General features: G+C 40.5%; 1 protein-coding gene across 2 annotated transcripts in view; it reads right to left on the bottom strand.

The window, feature by feature from the left end:
* Window positions 1-19,257, bottom strand: part of SORCS3 (sortilin related VPS10 domain containing receptor 3) — a 586,552-nt gene that overhangs the window by 161,295 nt on the left and 406,000 nt on the right. For both annotated transcript variants that reach the window (XM_059398521.1, XM_059398522.1), the window contains exon 6: window positions 8,479-8,543. In XM_059398521.1, coding sequence (XP_059254504.1) covers window positions 8,479-8,543 — 65 coding nt within the window. The remainder of the gene's footprint in view (window positions 1-8,478; window positions 8,544-19,257) is intronic.

The following is a 19,257-nucleotide window of genomic DNA, read 5'->3' as shown; positions in this document are numbered from 1 at the left end:
CAATGGAATTAAAAGTCATTTGAATCCTGAATTACATGGCAGCATGGGGTTTCACACTGTTGTTAACCAAACTGGCTGGCTTTGCCTTGTTTAAGCCCTGCCAGGGCAAGAGAGAATTCAATGGCTTCAGCATAATCTGGAAGTCTGACTCCCATAAAGAAGGGACAGGACTGGGCTGGAGTGGAAATTCCTACATCAAAACAAGAACAGGGACCAGTTTAACACTGGGTGTTCTCTGGTGTGTGGGAGCCAGGCTGACAGAGGATGCTCAATGTCACACATGGTACACAAGAGCCACCCTCTGTCCTGTGGCACCAGCAGACCCTCCAGCCTAGAACAAGGCTGTACAACACACATACAATGTGAGTCACAAATAATTGTTCCTACAAAGTCAATAGAAGAGTGAAATTAATTGTAACATAGTTTATTTAACCCCAAATAGCCAAAATATGATTTCATCATATAATCAATATAAAAATTATTAATGGGTTATTTTCCAACCTTGAATTCATAGTATGTCTTTGAAACCTGGTGTGTGTTTTGCATACACAACACATCTCAATCCAGACAGCATGTTTCAAGTGCTCAGCAACTCCCTGTGATGATGTGGCTGCTACACTGGACAGAACAGGTCCCTGTCCCCTTTTCTACCATCCTCCTGGGAAAATCCAACTACTATCCAGAGAGGGAGTTTCACCAGAGCCTCTTCTGTGTGGCCCAAGGTCACTCCTCAACAGGGAGGTAGCCTTCCTTTTGCTTCCTGTAGCACTTTCTTCAGGAGACTTAAGTCAAACAATCAGTGGCTTTAAGCACATTAAAGCATAATAACAATCTGTGTATCTATCTGTCTCTCCCCTCCACTGTGCACTTCTCAGTCCTGATCATGTCCTATTCATCAGTATATCCCCCACAGCTTAGCATAGCACAGTGCTGATCGGAGGGGCCCACAGACCAGCAGTGGCACCTGGGAGCTTGTCAGAATATGGAATGTGTGTTTTAACAAGCTCTCCAGATGGCCATATAATAAATGTTACATTTAGGGAAGCTCAGACCTAGTGTAGTGGTTTGCAGTCCTGCTTGCATTTTGGAGTCACCAGAACAATACTGTAAAAGGCCAATACCCAGGACCTTCTGTGTATGTGTGTGTGTGCATGTGTGGTGCATACACATGTAAGTTCTCCAATGATTATAAATAATGCTAGGCTTTGACAACACTGTCTTCTACACATGGGAAAGTCCTCCATTTCACTGGACTGAATGTGAGAGAGTGAATATACAGGAAACACACATTTCTATGACATGTGTGAATGCCCACATGCCTCTCTCACTCTGGGAATTACGGAGAATAAAGATTTACTTGTTTCTCTTCTCTGAACATTCTTACAGGTTTCAAACCATTTCTACTACTACTTATGAATCTCTCCCTCTCACCCCAACCAGTAACATGGTTTTAGACACATGCAAGTTATCTTGACTTGGAAAGCACTTCTAATGAGTTAAGATTTATTGTGATTTTGTCTTGAGAGACAAAAGGGAAAGAAAGAAGGCAAAGAAAGACATGTTTGCCCTACTTGCGTGTTCTCACTCAGCCCTGTGAGCCCATGCATTTTCCACAACAGGGTAATTCCAGACTCCAACATCAAGGCTCCTGTTTTATGCTTAAGAGGATGGAACTGTGCTGTGCTGTAATCCTAGCACCAGCTGAGGTCAGGGATCCTCAGAACAGTGTTTCTGAATGGACCACCTGGATCAGAATCATGTCCGGATGTGCTTAACAAAACACAGACTCCCACAGCAGACCCTCTAAACCCAAATCTTTGGGATGGATCCCAGGAATCCAGGAACCAGGCTGCCAGAGGATTATGAATGTTAGAAGCTGAGAGAAACAGCTACATGAACTGTGTTGCAGGAAGAAACAGAGAATGAAATTTTATCGCTCAAGGCACCTTTGAGGGTAATTTGCTCAATAGTAATTGGCAAATTCAGAACACGGGGTAAATGGCCTGAAAGGGGCTGATTAAGGAACGGGCTATCCAACATGGGGGGGGGGGAGAATAACAAAGGAATGTCAGAGAACGGAAAGTAACAATTATCTAACACCTACTAATTCTTTTGATTTAAGTTTTTTCAGAGAATAATTTTCCTTTTAAACACATGAATCACAAAACAAAAGGGCTATAAAAATCTAAGTTTCAACTGACTTCAAATATATCATATATAAAGAAGTAACCTCTCCTGGGAGTTTCTAACATGTCCTGTGTGTAAATATTACAAGGCTCTCAGCTATCCAGGAACTGCTGGGTCATCCGTCTTTAGAATACAGACTTTGGGGGCAGAGACCAGGTCTTATTCCCTCTTATTCCCTGGGCAACCAGTAGATAGATGCCCAGTAAATATCCTATAAAGGAATTAGAAAGAAAAATGAATAAATTATTAATCCTGTTTCATGTTACAATGAGGAATCAGGAACTTCAACAATTTTTAGTTGCTTCCTGGAAATACAGCCTCTCGGTGGAAAACCTGAAATTGAGATCTACATTTCTATTCTCCCAGTTTGCTTGCCTGTAAATATCTGAAAGACCATTTCTCCCTGCTTCTCAAAAGGATAAACAAAAATTGCACACATGGTCCCCATGGAGACAGAGCTGGAGGGATGTAGTGCCTCTGGTGCCTTCTTCACCCCTCTGCCCCCAACCCCCACCACTGGTCGAGGACCTTTCAACCCTCTCCCAGGGCGTGGAGAGTGTGCTCATTCCAGCCCACCTGCCTCTCTGGCAAGTAGAAAGCACTAGCTATCTTAGCAACCATAGTGTCACCAGAGAAGAGAAGACCTGGACACAGAGCTAGGGAATGACTAAGAAGTCTCTCTGACCAATGCACCAACCCCAAGAAGCAGGGTGCAGGATACCATCTGGGCTCATCGAAGATGCCATTCTCTCATTGTTCCTTTCCCCTGTCGGGGTCAAGGAGACCAGGCACAAGCCAGCCCTTCTGTCTCTCCCAGCACCACTCCTGAGTTAGAAGCCAAGTTAGGCAGCATGGGGGACTAGGGAAACATAGCAAAGCCGCCTTGTGCTCCCAACAGAGGCAGGGAAGTGTTGGGAGAAACTTCTCAGAGCTGTGTTCAGAATAAGCTGAAATGGGTGCTTGCTTTTCATCTGTCAGCTGCTATGGCTTAAACATTAAACACACGAACAGAAGAGGAAGAGAGAAAGAAACATGAAGCAACCACATGGGACTGTCTAGTATAATCCATATCTAAGGTCACAGCTAAGAAATTATAATTGTAACATGAAAGCTATTTCATTATAAAGGTAAAAATGGCATTCCGTGCTTGGCTCAGTACATTACCTACCCATTCCTTCATGGGACAACCACCCCAGCGTATCTGTACTGGCCTTTTCTCTCTCCATCTCTGACAGCCACTGACCATAATTCACAACCTTGCACAAACCACTCTTTATGGGTGAACTCTTAGCTAATGTGAGTCTCTCCTCTCTATCTAGAATGTTCTGATAAATTCCGACTAATAATCCCTGAAGTGCCAGATCACTCTGTCATTCTGAGAAGGTGCCCCCAACTTTCTTAGACTATTAGCCATACTCCCATTTGTAACTGAACATATGTCCAACTCTATGAATGTTCCTGTCAGCTTGTGCTAGAATTACTCAAATGCTTATGTTTCCCCAGCCAGTCTACAAGCTCCATGAGGTGAAGATAATATCACATTCACCTCTATTCCCCCTCAGGGACCAGAATATGCAGATTTTAAATAAACACTGGTTGAATAAAAGAAGAAATAAATGGATCAAGAGACTAATTGACTAAGTGAAAAAGGTAGGAAGTTCTTTTTTATATATAAATTTTTTTTCTTAAAGATTTTAATTATTTGACACAGACAGCACAAGCGGGAGGAGGGGGAGGCAGACAGACAGAGAGGGAGAAGCAGGCTCCCTGCTGATTTGGGAGACCAATGTAGGGCTCAATCCCAGGACCCTGGGATCATGACCTGAGCTAAAGGCAGCCACTTAACCGACTGAGCCACCCAGGTGCCCCAAAAGGTAGGAAGTTCTACAGAACAAGAAGTCAAGAACTCTGTGTTCTAGTTTTTCCTCATTATAGGTTATTTTAGTATTATTTAAAAATATTTATTTAAATAACCCTGATATCTAATATGGGGCTTGAACTCATGACCCAGGGAACAAGAATTGCATGCTTTTTCAACTGAGCCAGTCATGCGTCCTCCCTTTTTTCTTAAATATTTATTTTAGTATTATTTTTTAACACAAACTTCCTTCAATTTATACACAGTAATTTTTTTGGTGTACAGTTCTTAAGTTTTACCAGATATATGGATTTATGTGACCATCACAGTCAGGATGCCAAATATTTACATCACCCTGAAAAATCCCCTCAGGCTGCTCTCTTGGGAAATATTCCTTTCACCAGGGAAGCCAATGATCTATTTCTCCATCACTACACTTTTGCCTTTTCCATATGATCATATCAATGAAATCATACAGTATGTAAGCTTTTGAGACTGGCGTATTTCACTCAGTATAATGCCTCTGAAATTCATCTATTTTCTTTTACAGATGTATCACAGCTTGCTTGTCCAGCCACCCATTCAAGGATATTTAAGGATGTTTAAGTTGTTCCAGTTTTGGGTGATTATTAAGTCTACTACAGATTTGTGTGTACAGGTTTTTGTGTGATTATAACATTTCTCTAGGGTAAATACACAGGAATGAGACTGCTGAATCATAAGGTTTGTGTAACTTTATAAGAAATTGCCAAAATGTTTTGCCAGAGTGACTCTTCTATTTTGTATGCCCACCAGGAATATATGAGAGATCTAAGAGCTTTCCATCCTTACCAGCACTTGGTATTACCAGTCTTGTCATTTTAGCAGTTCCAATAGGTATGTAATGATATCTCACTATGGTTTTAATTTCCATTTCCCTAACATCTAATGAAGTTGAACATCATTTCATGTGCTTATTTGTCATTCTTGGATCCTCTTTGGTAAGTAGTCTCTTCAAACTTTTGCCTATTTTTAAAAAATTGGTTGTTTCTTATTGCTGTTTTGAAAGTCCCTTATACATTCCAAGACAAGCCCCTTGTTAAATATGTAATCTGCAAATATTTTCTCCTAGTGTCTTCACTGTGTCTTCAGCAGAGCAAATGTTTTTTTAATTTGGATGAAGTCCATTTATCAATTCTTTATTTTGTCAACTTTGCTCTTGATGCCAACGCATGGCTGTGGAGATTTTCTCTTACGTTTTTTCTTATATGTTTCATAATTTTATATTTTATATTTAGAAATATCTATTTTTTAGTTAAATTTGTGTAAGTTGTGAATCACAGGTTGAAGTTCACTTTTCCCCCATATGACTGTCCAATTTTTTTCGAAACCATTTGTTAAATTACATCCTTTCTCCACTGAATTTGTTGTTTCCTGCCACTTTGCTCAACCTACTTATTAGTTTTAGGAGTTTTTTATTTTTGTAGATTTCTTGGGATATTCTACATAGGCAATTATGTCAATGAGGGTAAGAAGAGTTTTAGTTTTTCCTTTACAATCTATATGAAGTGCATTTGCATTTCATTTTTCTTTATTGCACAGGCTAGGGCTTTTGGCATGATGTTGAATATGTGTGTAAGACTAAATAAACATCCTTCCTTCTTCCTTTTCTTATATGGAAAGCATGCAGTATATCATCATTAAATATAATTGTAGATCTTTGGTAGACATCTTTTGTTGGAGGTTCCCTTCTACTTCTAGTGTATTAAGAGTTTTGTGTTTTAGTTTTTATTCTGTCACTGCTAGTTGCATGAATTTGGGCAAATCTTAGTTCAGACTACCATATCTGAAAAAAAGGAGGAATTAAAATACATGCCATGCCTTTTTGTGATGATTAAAAGATGAAGACGTGTGTGTATGTGTGAGTTTATAAGTAAGAAAGCTCTCACCACATATCACCAATGAAAGGCATCATACATTTCATTAGGATATGTAAAATACAGTGTCTCCAGGTTAATGCAGTCTTCTTATATGCATCTCTAAATAAACGTGTGTTAGAGCCAACTCACAAAGTTGAGAGAAGATTAACTATTGAAAAACTGATTTTAAAAAATCCTAGAAAATGGAACATAACTAATATATACTATAATTTAACTTAGGTGTGGCACATGACTTTTATCCCTGTTTTAGTTCTGTCTGCTTTCTTTGATTCTTGACAATAGGCCAGAAACTATTCTATGTGTTTTACACTTTTAATCTCATAAAATTTTGCAGCAGTCCTGCACCACAGGGCTTATCCAAATTTGGATCAGAATTCTTGAACTTTCAGAAAATAGGTTTAAGCTTAATGTAAGAAATTAACTTAATAAAACAAAACATGGGAGCTGTCCAGCAGCAGAAAAGGATGTGTCTAATTAAGGCTGAAGCCAGGGAACCTGAAGACAGACTGTCAGAAGTTTTCAGGGAAGGGATTCCTATACTAGGTAGGAGGTCAGACAATCCTATCAAGTATTACCAACTCTAAAATGCTATAGCCAGCACAGATCACATATAAGGCATAAACAAGTTTGACATGGGAAGCAATGCCAAGGCAGAAATCATACCAAAAACTGGCCAGTGGATCATCTGAGAGCGACTATCTGCTCTCCTGCTGCTGTCCTGGCTTGTTCCTTCATACCCTTACATCTCACGCTTCCCCCAGTTTCTCTCTCAGCAGTAAGAGTCAGAGCATATAATTTTGGGCTCAAGTTTTACCATCCTTATGATCAGTGAATTTGAATATGTGGTATTATTTTCCTAAGTCTTTTTTTTTTTCAAGATTTATGTATTTATTTGAGAGAGAGAGAGAGAGAACATGCACACAAGTGGGAGGGGTAGAGGGAGAGGGAGAGAGAGAATCTCAAGCAGACTGCACGCTGAGTGCAGAGCCTGATGTGGGATTTGATCTCATGTCCCTGTGATCAAGGCCTGAGGCAAAATTAAGAGTCAGACACCTAACTGACTAAACCATCCAGGTGCTCCTATTTTCCTAAGCCTTAAATAGGTCTTCTGTTAAAAAATAAAAAATCTATTTTTAAGAGTGTGGACCACCCCTCATTCTTGCCTGCTTCAGAGACTTGCATTTATTCAAGAACCAAATAAGACCAATTAAAACACGTGCGTGCACGTGCACACACATGCACACACACACAGTGAGTACAGAAAAAGACAAAAATCAAGTACTCAGCAGAATGTCAGACATACAGTAACAAATATGACTATCTTCTAAGTCTTTTAGAAATAAAAACAGAGCAAATGAAATATTCCCCAGAATGCATGTTTCTGGCAGGTACCTGTGTTTGGTATCAAAACCAGTAGATTTTTCATGGACAAAGCACATGTAGTTTTACTTAAAGTATTCTGAAAAATCCCCATCACCCACGGCCAAGTCAAAACGGAACTCTCTAACATCTTTACATTTTATAGTTTCTATAATATCCTCTACTTGGTCAGCCTATAACTCTCTGAGGTGGGAAGGGCAAGGCTGAGTATTCTCAAACAATGGAGGGATTTAGCACAGAGATTAGAGGGAGTTGCCCAGACCCCATGTCTAGTGGGTGACAGAACCCAAGACTCCAACTCCCAAGCAGAGGCCTGTTCTGCTGCATTCCTCCATCACTACTATTTCTATAGATTATTTGGCTCTATTGTTGACCTATGTTAATTATATTTTTAGCTATTTCATATAGATCATATATTTTCACATCTATCATGTATGTTTAAATTGACTTTAAGCTGATTTTTCCTGGGTAGGGAAGAGCCTTATAATAATATGAGCAACTCTGGGAAGAATAAATTGCTTAAAGCAGTGCAAAATGATATACTATCAGTAAAATTCAGTCAGAAGTACACAGGTACACAATGTACAAAGGGGTCATGTGTTTAAGATCCTGGGATTCTACTGCTTGTCTGTAGAGACAATATAGGTTTGCTCACTACTGTATTTCCGGGGCCTAGAACAATGCCTGGTACACAGTAGTCTGTCCATACATATTTGTGGAATGAATGAATAAAACAGTTTGAAAAAAAATTTCCCAGTGACTTTTTCTGGTAAGCTTGACTATATGAAAGGTTCATTTTTAAAGCCAGCAGCCCCTGCAATTCGTTGTGTGAATGCAAAGTACCATGATGAGCTATGGACGCTCCTATCCGAATTACACTGAAGAGGCCAGGAAATTACTAACAGGAGCCTCAAAATTCATCACATTAACTCACATCCCCAGAAAATTCGTTCCTGAGAGTTTATTTCAATGAAACGTCTCCCTCAGGACCAGAGGCCTCTCCCCCTACTCTGGGAAATAGGATGGATCTGGCAGTAATGGAGCTCAGGGCTTTTCATCTTCTCAAGCCATTAAAATGCAAATTGGGGGAGGAGAGGGACCTGCACACAGCTCTCCCCTGGCCTCAGCACTCACATCCATCGGTGGTCCGCACCTCCATGTGCACCAGGTCCGCTTCCTTATCCAATCCAGCCACCGACCTGGGGAAGGAAGGAGACACAGAAGCTCAGTAACCACATGGATGGCAGATGGCAAAAGCGAGAAAGCATTCAGGGCTGACTATTACTCAGAAAGCCACTTTCTCCAGGGGGGACCCACAGAGTATGGTCACTGGTGAGCCGGGCAGATACAGCTGTCACCTGTAATGCTCACAGCTCAGGAGCCCTGGGATGGTGTCAGGGAGTTGGTGACTCTCTAAAAAAAATAACCATGAAAGAGGACAGAGTCCATAGTAATATAGGACCAAACCTCTGGCCTTGACTCTTCTTCACCACCTGGCACCTAAGAAGTTCTCTCTTCCCACCATCTTCCTTTTCCCCCCAACTCCCACCGCCCACATCCTCCCTCCCCCAGGTCTTGCTGCACCTGACTCCTTCCAGTATACTGCCCCGCTCAGTCCTCCCTCTGGGTGTGTGCTATTGCCCACCCTGTCCTGTCCTCTGGGGAGGGTGGTTTAGACTCCACTCCCAGCTGTTTGCCTCAGGACACTGTTGCCCTCCTGAGTTCAATGCTGTCTGTCCTTCCTTCCTCCTGCCCCAGAAACAATGAATGTATGGTAACAAAACATTTAAAATCTGATCTGACAAGAACAAAAATCTCCTAGGGATGAGGGTGGGAAAGCTTAAGGTCTACGGCTAATAGCCAAAAGAATGCAGGCTGAGAATCCTTACAAACTAATTCTTGTGGCCCTCTGACCTTGCACACATAAAGCCCAGTCAGCCATCCCCCATGTGAGATATCCAGGCCAGAGGATGACCCAAACAGTCAGCTAAAAGAGGCAACATAGACCTTAAAACATTCATGCACTAGAGAGATCACATAATCCACTCTCTTAGCAAGCTTTTATAATCTATTTACTCTTATTTTAAATATTCTAAGTCGGGCTTTCTGATTTTCCTATCTTCAGGAGGTAAGAAGTGGCAAGTCAGAAGAAAAGTAGAATTTAAACAGTGAGAACCAACTGCGGATACCCATACAGCAAGAACATTGAAAAACAGACCTAAGAACTCAAAACCCAATCTTCCACCCCATAAATCTCTACACTTCTCATTGGCACTGAGACCATTACTATATTAGAGCAGAGTTCAGTATCTGACACCTGTGCTGAGGGGAGAAAGGCACAGAAAACAGGAAGCAGGGGGAAAATAGGATTCCCCCATCAAATTGGGTAGAAAAGGCTTAGGCATACTCTCACTATGAATAATACCCCCCATGCCCTGTCCACCATAGTGGCACACAACCAGGAGGGAACGTCCAACTCCCAGCTTCTCACCCATGAGCAAAGGGTTTTGGTCTCCACATCAGCATCACAACTTTTAAGGCTCGCACCAGAGGGAAGGGCTCTCAAAACACCTAGCTCTGAAAGCCAATGGGGCTTAAGTCCACTGAGAATAGCAAATAAAGAAGCAATTTATCATGGGTGCACAAGCATTCACTGCAACGATGCCCTAGAACTCAGTGCGCCTTCTCCTCATCTTTCCTTGGAAGTACTTTATCTGCATTCTTTAAAAGCTGTTACCTAATGGCTAGGCTTCTAATTTAGCAAGTTTCAAGGGGCTGACTGTGATCCTACCGAGAGACCTAAGAAGCCCACTGACACCTTTCTCGTCTTCTCTCTGTAGCCCACTCCAAGTTGCCAGTAGCTCTCTAGAAGGAGTTGTGCACATGACCACACCCCAGATTTTAGGGCTGCCCCCCAGGGAATGGGTCCCCAGATCGTTGGGCTCTGATAGCCAACAGGGCTTCACTCATGAGTCCCAGAGGACTGCAGCAAACAAAGAAGTTCTTAACCATCTACTTCCCCAAGGTTCAGTGCAGAGGCAACAAGCTAACAATACCCATCTCTCAGTCTTTCCCTGAAAGGAGTTCATCTGCATACATTAAAGTCACCACCTGAGGGCCCAGCATCTAAATTAGCAGATACCTGGGGGCTATGGGTAACCCTCCTTACAGACTGGGGAAACTAGCAGACCCTTCTCCCACCAACCTGCTCCAATAATAAAATCAAGTCAGCAGTATCTCCCTGAAAGGAAGTTATACACATATCTGGCACCCCAGCTCTTACTGCTAACCCTTGAGGGATAGGCCCCTGGAGCACCTGGTGCTAGCAGTCAATGTGCCTTGCATTAATGAGACACAAGCAAGACTGCAGCAAGCAAAGAAACAGTTCTTAATGGGCACAAGAGCACCCCCAGTACCTGGTGGCTACCTGCCTGGGCCCAGCTCTGAGGGAGATGGCCAAAAAGTTTCTCCCTGAAAGCTTAACTCTACTTTCCTAGCTTGTATCTGAGGATGCAGCTTCTCAGCTTGTCTCTAGATGCTGACTGCAATCCTGACGGACAGGTCTAGGGACATCCATAACTACTAAATGTTACTAAGAACAAAGAAGAACACCTGGACAATCACAGAGATGAGAGACAGCTAAGAATTCAGTCAGGCTGGTCTGTGAGGTTCTTCTCCTACAGGAGATCACTCTGTCAAGACTGGAAGAGATGTTTGTTTGTTTGTTTTAATTTTTAAAGATTTTTCATTTATTTATTTGACACAGAGAGAGAGATCACAAGTAGGCAGACAGGAAAGCAGGCTCCCTGCTGAGGCGGGGCTCGATACCAGGACCCTGAGATCATGACCTGAGCCAAAGGCAGAGGCCCACTGAGCCACCCAGGCACCCCTGGAAGAGGTGGTTACTTAACAAATGCTCAGAAACCAACACAAACAGTCAAGGAAAGTGAAAAACAAACAAAACAACACAGAAAAAAATAGGTTCCAAACAAAAGAACAAGATAGATATCTAGGAACTGAGCTTAAAGAAATGGAGGTAATAATCTACGTGATAGAGAGTTCAAAATAATGGTCATAAAGATGCTTTACTGAGGTCAAAAGAGCAATGCATGAGAACAATGAGAATTTCAACAGAGATAGAAATATTAAAAAGTACTGAAGACAAATCATGGATCTGAAGAGTAAAATAATTTAACTGAAAAATTCAATAGAGGGGTTCAATAACAGCGTTGATCACGTGGGAGAAAGAATCAGTGAACTCTAGGATGGAAGTGGAATTCCTCCAGAAGAGTGAAAAATAAAAAAGAATTAAAAAAAAAAAGGAAAAATATTTTAAGGGATTTATGGGAAAACATCAAGTGGACTAATAATATTCCCATTGTAAGGGTCTCAGAAGAAGAGAGAAAGGGACATTGAAGAAATAATGGCTGAAAACTTCCCTAAGCTGGGGAAGGTAATGAACATCCAGACCCAGCAAGTCCAGAGAGCTCCAAAAAAGAGGAGTCCAAAGAGAACTACATAAGACACACTATATTAAATTATCAAAAGTTAAACACGAGTAGAACATCTTATAAACAGCAAGAGAAAAAACACTTCTTATATACAATAAAATCCCCATAAGATTATGAGCAGATTTTTCAACAGCAACTTAACATGCCAGAAGGGTATGGGATAACATATGCAAGTACTAAACAAAGAAACAAAACCTCTGCTAGTCAACTGAGAATACTCTACCCAGCAAAACCGAGCTTCAGAATTGATGGAGAGATAGAGTTTTCTAGACAAACAAAAGCAAAAGGAGGTCATCGCAGAGATCAGTCTTTAAAGAAATGTTACAGGAAGTTCTTCAAGCTGAAACAAAAGGATGCTAATCAGTAACAGGAAAACATTTTTTTAAAAAAGTATAAAGCTCACTAGTAAATGCAAATATATAGTCAATTCAGAATAATGTTGTAATGGTGATAGATAAATCACTGATAAGCCTAGTACAAATGGTAAAAGAAAAAATATTAAATTAACTATAATTAATTTTTTAATGGATATACATGGAAAAAGACCCAAACTGTGACATCAAAACATAAAATGTGGAGCTGGGGGATTCACACAAACCAAGAAATGCACTGAGAGATAGAAGGCTGGCAGCTAGATGCATCAGAAGGTATTTCAATCTGAATCCATTTGTGCAGTGGTTAATTTTGTGTGTCAACTGGACTGGGCCATGAGATGCCCAGATATCTGGCAAAACATTATTATGGATGCGTCTTCTAGGATGTTTCTGGAAAAATTTACATCTGAATTAGTAGACTGAGTAAAACAGATTGCCCTTCCAATATGGGTGGGCTTCCTGCAATCTATTAGAGACCTAAATGGCACAAAAGGAGTAAGGAGATTCACTAACTACCTAATACCTTCTGGCTGGGAAACTGGTGTTCTCTTGCTCTCATATAGGAATTTTTATAACTGGCACTCCTAATTCTTAGGCCTTGGGCTCATACTGGAACTATACCACGATCTGTGAATCTTCACTTGCAGATGGCAAACGTGGGCCTTTTCAGCCTCCATTATCAGATAAGCCAATTCCTTCTAATAAGTCTCTCTCCCTCTCCCAGATTTCTCCCCCACCCTCCTATTGGTCTGATTGCATATACTATTATCTCTTCCATAGCCTACTGCTCTGTTTCTCTGGAAAGCCCTGACTAATAAAATTTGTTTCTTAGTCCCATTCCAACAATACAGGCATTTTCCCATGTAAGCCCATAGCATAGCTATATGTGTTTCTATATTTACTTAAGTGATAAATTACAAAGAATTTGATTCTTATTAATATACAACCTATCAGACAGTGAGTTTCCTAAAGATAGAGACCCTAATTATCTTTGTCTAATACTTACTACCACACATAGCTCAAGATTAGGGGTACCTTCAGATTAAATGATAAGGATAAGAAATTCGTACTTCAAAGCTGCTCTGTATCTGAATCCACAGGAGAAGGGATTAAGTGGCTCAGCTGGATAGAGGTAGAGGAGAGGACCTTGGGTACTATCAGTAAGAATCCTCTTGCCCTTTTCCAGCAACAGAGGAAGGCCATTGCCTACTTTCAGCCATACTGCTGGCATTAGCCTGGGGTTTTTCAATACTGACACTGTTGATATTTTGGCTTGGATAATTCTTTGTTGTGGGGGCCATCCTAGACATTGCAAGATATTTAGCAAAATCACTGGCCTTTACTACATGCAGTAACATCCTCGCAGGCCTGACAACCAGAACTGTCCCTAAAATTGCCTACTCTCTTTTGGGGTCAAAACTGCCCCCAGCTGAGAACAAGTGCCTTACCTGTACACACTTAATTGTTGCCTGGGTTCTATGTCTCCCCTGCTAACAAGGCAGCAAAAATAAGGACACACAGATTTCCCTTCCTCCCTTAGTCCTAACATTGCTGAGATGCTTATGAACTACTATTATTTAGGGCCACATCATCTCTGACAATCATCCAGTCCCTAATCTTAAGCCCCCCTAAAGACCCTGCATTTAAAAACTTAAAGTAAGAAAAGTGTACACAAATACAGCAAGCAAAGAAATATTAGATGTATATATTTTGTGATTTTTTCCCGAGGGTAAACAGAAGTTGTGATGGATAAATCTGGGAAAATTTGGGGAAAAGTGCATATGGTAATAAGGATAAATGCTAATGGGCAATGAGACCATTCATATGTCAGGCATCCTGTTTGGTGTTTTAAATATATTACTGTAAAAAATCCTCAAAATGACTCTTTAAGGAAGGTAACATTCATCGAACTCTCACCCTTGGTAAATGGGGTTAATAAGAGAGATTAAGTAACCTGTGCCTAAAGTCATGTGATAATAACAATTGATAGACTTAGTACTGTGGGTCAAACCTTGTTTTAAATGTTGATCTTGAATCCTCATATCAATCTGAAGAGTCCTGAACCAATCTATATCCATATTTTCTATATTAAGAGAGTACAATTAGGCATCTAGAGATTAAGCAACTTGGCAAGAGGCATGGAATTTAGTAATAAGCAGCAAAACCTAGACTCAAGCAGTTAGGTGGCTTTGAGCCAGGAGATTAACTTCCCACATAAGCTGCCTCTCCTGGCTGGTGAGAGGTTTGGATACAACCATGTCCCCCAGAATCAAAAAGACCAGAAACATCTTGCCCCATTGCCTCCTCTCTTCCCATATGAAGTTCTTTATGGCAGCACTGTAGGAAATACACATGCACTCTGTGTAAATTATCAATACAGTGTCTCAGAAAATTCTGATTTCAGATGACATGAACCAGAAGTCCTTCATATAGGTGATAATAATTAAGAAGGAAATGTTGGGAACAGAACAAGGAGGTTGGGTCAATAATAGAGAAATAATAAATGGAGATCTTTGCAGAAGCCTCAGGAGGATAAATACAGTTGAGGAAAAGAAAATGTGGCATTTGGGCTTGAGTCTCCTTTGGGTCTATGAGGATGGAATGAGCCAAGACATATATGAGGTACTATGAAACTGCCATGAGTAAGGGGCGGAGGGTGAGAGGCATACTTGCTCAGGTAGGCCCACAAGGTTAAACATAGCCCCCAACACCTCTTCCATTGCAACCATACAAGCTCCTTCACATTTCCAGGACCCACGTGAGGCCAGGGTGGACTAGAAGTCCAGGAACTGTACCCAGTACAGAACTAACCATGGGACACATCAAACTTAATGCCTGTGTTTAATGTCTGCAACAATGTAAAAATGAATTTGCAAGCACCCTATTAAAGTTACATGAAGGGAAACTACCAGAAAGTTTTTTAAATGAATAGATAATAAAAGAAATTATCAGGCAGGAGCAAGATGGTGGAGGAATAGGAGACCTAAATACTCGGATCCAAGGAGTTCACTTAGACCGTTATCAAACCATTCCAAACTCCTACAAACTCAACAGAAGAGCAAAGAGAAGAGCAGCAATTATAGGAACAGAAAAACGACCACTTTTGTGGAAGGTAGAAAGTGCGCAGAAGTGAATATGAGGTGATATATAGGAAGAGAGTTCACGGGGGCAGTGGGGGTGGGGGGGCAGCTCCTGGCAAAGGGGAGAACAGCAGAGCACAAAATCAGAACTTTCCGAAGTCTGTTCCATGGAGGGATGTCACTCCAGAGGTGTAGCAGGCCCTTGCAGGGACAGTGTGGTCTCAGGACACGTGGGGACACAAAAAGCAGGGGTGTCTGAAGGTGGCAGAGTCCTAGGTATGGGAGCAGGAAAGCCAGCTGCAGAGACAGAGTCAAGGAGTGAGCTTTCAGCTTGGAGTTACCTTAAAACATACTCCAAGGCACAGTTACGCCATTGCTCTTTGAACAGGGATGCTACAAGTGGCAGATGCAGGGAGATTCACCTTCCTCCCCGAGGAGCAGGTCAGGAGCATGCTGCAAGAATCTGCTGGGTTTAGAGACTCCAAACGGGGCCATGCGTCAGAGATAGAAACACTTGGTCACAGGCTGGGTGAGCTCAGGTGCCGCTGGAGCCCTGGGAGATGGGAGTGGTTGACTGCTTTTCTCTGAGAGTGCACTGGGAGTGGGCCCCGAGCTCTTGGCCCTCCGGCCAGAGACTGGGAGGCCACCATCTTTATTCCCATTCTCCAGAGCTCTATGGTGTTCTATATCACTAATTCTTTCTTCTGTCTCGTTTATCCAAACAGTAAGAGCCTGTTTGGATAGGCTCAGGGAACCTGAGCATTCAGGGAACAAACGCTCCTGAGATCAAAACCAAGCAGATTACATAGCCTGGCCCCTGGCAAGGACGGTGCAATTCCACCTCTGGCAAAGACACATGAGAATCACTGCAACGGGCTCCCCCCAGAAGATAAGCAAGAACATCCAGCCAAGACCAAGTTCACCAATCAATGAGAACTGCGGAATGCCAGAACTAGGGGAATGCAACATATAGAATTCATGGCTCTTTTCCCATGATTCCTTAGTCTTCAAAGTTAAATTTTTAAAATTTTCTTACTTTCTTACTCTATTTTTCTGCTCTATTTTTAAAAATTTTTCCTCTTTCCTATTTTAACCTTTTTAACTGTTTTATATTATCAATAATTTTTAAAAATATCTTTTCAAATTTTCACCATTATAGTCATATTCTATACATTCATTGTATTTAACCTTATTTTTTGTATGTATATAGGTTTTTCCTTCTTTAAAATTTTGAGATACAGTTTCATCTAACAGATCAAAATATATAGCACATGGCTTTACTCTAGTCTCCAGCCTGATCACATTATTTCCTCTTTTTTTTTTCTTTTTCAACCAACTTCTTACCTTATCAACTCCTTTTTTAGATCTTTTATAGTTTTTATCTTTACAATCATATTCCATCCATCATCGTGTTTACTCTTATTTTTGTATATATATAAGCTTTTCTTTCTATAAAATTTTGGGAAAGAGTTTCTTCTTACAGACCAAAATGTATCCAAAATCAAGTATGTGGCTCTGTTCTAGTCATCAGTCTAATACACACACACACACACACACACACACACATTTTCCCATTCTTCTCCCCCTAGTTTTAGGTCTCTTCCAAATTGTTTAGTGTATATTTTTCTGGGGTCATTGCTACCCTTTTAGTATTCTGTTCTCTCATTCACCTGTTCTTATCTGGATAAAATGACAAAGCAGGAAAAATCATCTCCAAAAAAAAGAACAAGAGGCAGTACCAATGGCAAGAGACCTAATCAACACAGACATTGGTAATATGTCAAAACTAGAGTTCAGAATGATGATTATCAAGGTGCAAGCTGGGCTCGAAAAAAGCATGGACGATACTAGAGAATCCCTTTATGAAGAAATAAAATCCCTTTCTGGAGAAATAAAAGAACTAAATTCTAACCAAGTTGAAATCAAAAAAGCTATTAATTAAGTGCAATAAAAAATGGAGGCTCTTACTGTTTGGATAAACGAGACAGAAGAAAGAATTAGTGATATAGAACACCAAATGATGGAGAATAAAGAACCAGAAAAAGAGAGATAAACAACTACTGGAAAATGAGGGGAGAATTCAAGAGATACCATAAGATGATAGAATATTAGAATAATTGGGATCCCAGAAGAAGAGAGAGGGGGCAGAAGGTATATTGGGGCAAATTATAGCAGAGAATTTCCCTAACATGGCAAAAGGAACAAGCATCAAAATCCATGAGGTAGAGAGAACCTCCCTCAAAAATCAGTAAAATTAGGTCCACTCCCCATCATCTAATAGTAAAACTTATAAGTCTCAGTGACAAAGAGAAAATCCTGAAAGTAGCTCAGGACAAGAGGTCTGTAACATACAATGGTAAAAATATTAGATTGCCAGACCTATCCATAGAGACCTGGCAGGCCAGAAAGGACTGGCATGATATATTCAGAGTACTAAGTGAGAAAAATATGCAGTCAAGAATACTATATTCATCTAGGCTATCACTGAAAATAGAAGGAGAAATAAAAAGCTTCCAGGACAAACAAAAATTAAAAGAATTTGCCAACACCAAACCAGCCCTATAGGAAATACTGAAAGGGCTCCTTTCAGCAAAGAGAGAGGAACAGAGTTAATATACAGTAAATGTCACCTTACAGGCAGTACAGTGGCACTAAATTCATATCTTTCAGTAGTTACCCTGAATATAAATGAGATAAATGCCCCCATCAAAAGACACAGGGCATCAGAATGGATTAAAAAACAAGATCCAAAGACACATCCAGATTTAAAGTGAGGGGTTCTAAAACATTTTACCATGCTAGTGGACATCAAAAGAAAGCTGGGGTGGCAATCCTTAAATCAGATAAATTAGATTTTATGCCAAAGACTATAATAAGAGATGATGAAGGATACTATATCATACTCAAAGGCTATGTTCAACAAGAAGATCTCACAAGTTTAAATATCTATGCCCCTAACATGGGAGCAGCCAACTATATAAACCACTTAACAACAAAATCAAAGAAACATATCAACAATAATACAATGATAGTAGAGCATTTTAACACCCTGCTCAATGAAATGGACAGATCATCCAAGCAAAAGATCAACAAGGAAATAAAGGCTTTAAATGACCCACTGGACCAGATGGACATCACAGATATATTGAGAACATTCCATCCCAAAGCAACAGAATACACACTCTTCCCTAGTGTACATGGAACATTCTCCAGAATAGATCATATCCTGGGTTACAGCTCAGGTCACAACTGGTACCAAAAGATTGGGATCATTCCCTGAATATTTTCAGATCACAATGCTTTGAATGTAGAACTCAACCACAAGAGGAAAGTTGGAAAGAGCTCAAGTACATGGAGGCTAAAGAGCATTCTACTAAAGAATGAATGGGTCAACCAGAATTAAAGAAGGATTGAAAAATTCATGGAAACAAATGATAATGAAAACACAACTGTTCAAAATCTGTAGGATACAGCAAAGGTGGTCCTGAGAGGAAAGTATATAGCAATAGAAGCCTTTCTTAAGAAACAAGAAAGGTCTCAAGTACACATCCTAACCCTACACCTAAAGGAGCTGGAGAAAGAACAACAAAGAAAACCTAAACCCAGCAGGAGAAGAGAAATCATAAAGATCAGAGCAAAAATCAATGATTTAGAAACGAAAAGGGCAGTAGAACAAATCAATGAAACTAAGTGCTGGTTCTTTGAAAGAATTAATAAGATTGATAAAACCCTGGCCAGACTTATCAAAAAGAAAAGAGAAAGGACCCAAATTAATAAAATCATGAATGAAAGAGGAGAGATCACAACCAACACCAAAGAAATACAAACAATAATAAGAACATATTATGAGCAACTATATGTCAGCAAATCTGACAATCTGGAAGAAATGGATGCATTCCTAGAGATGCACAAACTACCAAAACTGAACCAGGAAGAAATAGAATACCT

This window comes from Mustela nigripes, chromosome 4 (genome assembly GCF_022355385.1).
Source record: "Mustela nigripes isolate SB6536 chromosome 4, MUSNIG.SB6536, whole genome shotgun sequence".
In the NCBI taxonomy this organism is placed as follows: domain Eukaryota; kingdom Metazoa; phylum Chordata; class Mammalia; order Carnivora; family Mustelidae; genus Mustela; species Mustela nigripes.
Note: the sequence above shows the minus strand (reverse complement) of the source record. Positions and strands in the feature narration are given on the sequence as shown.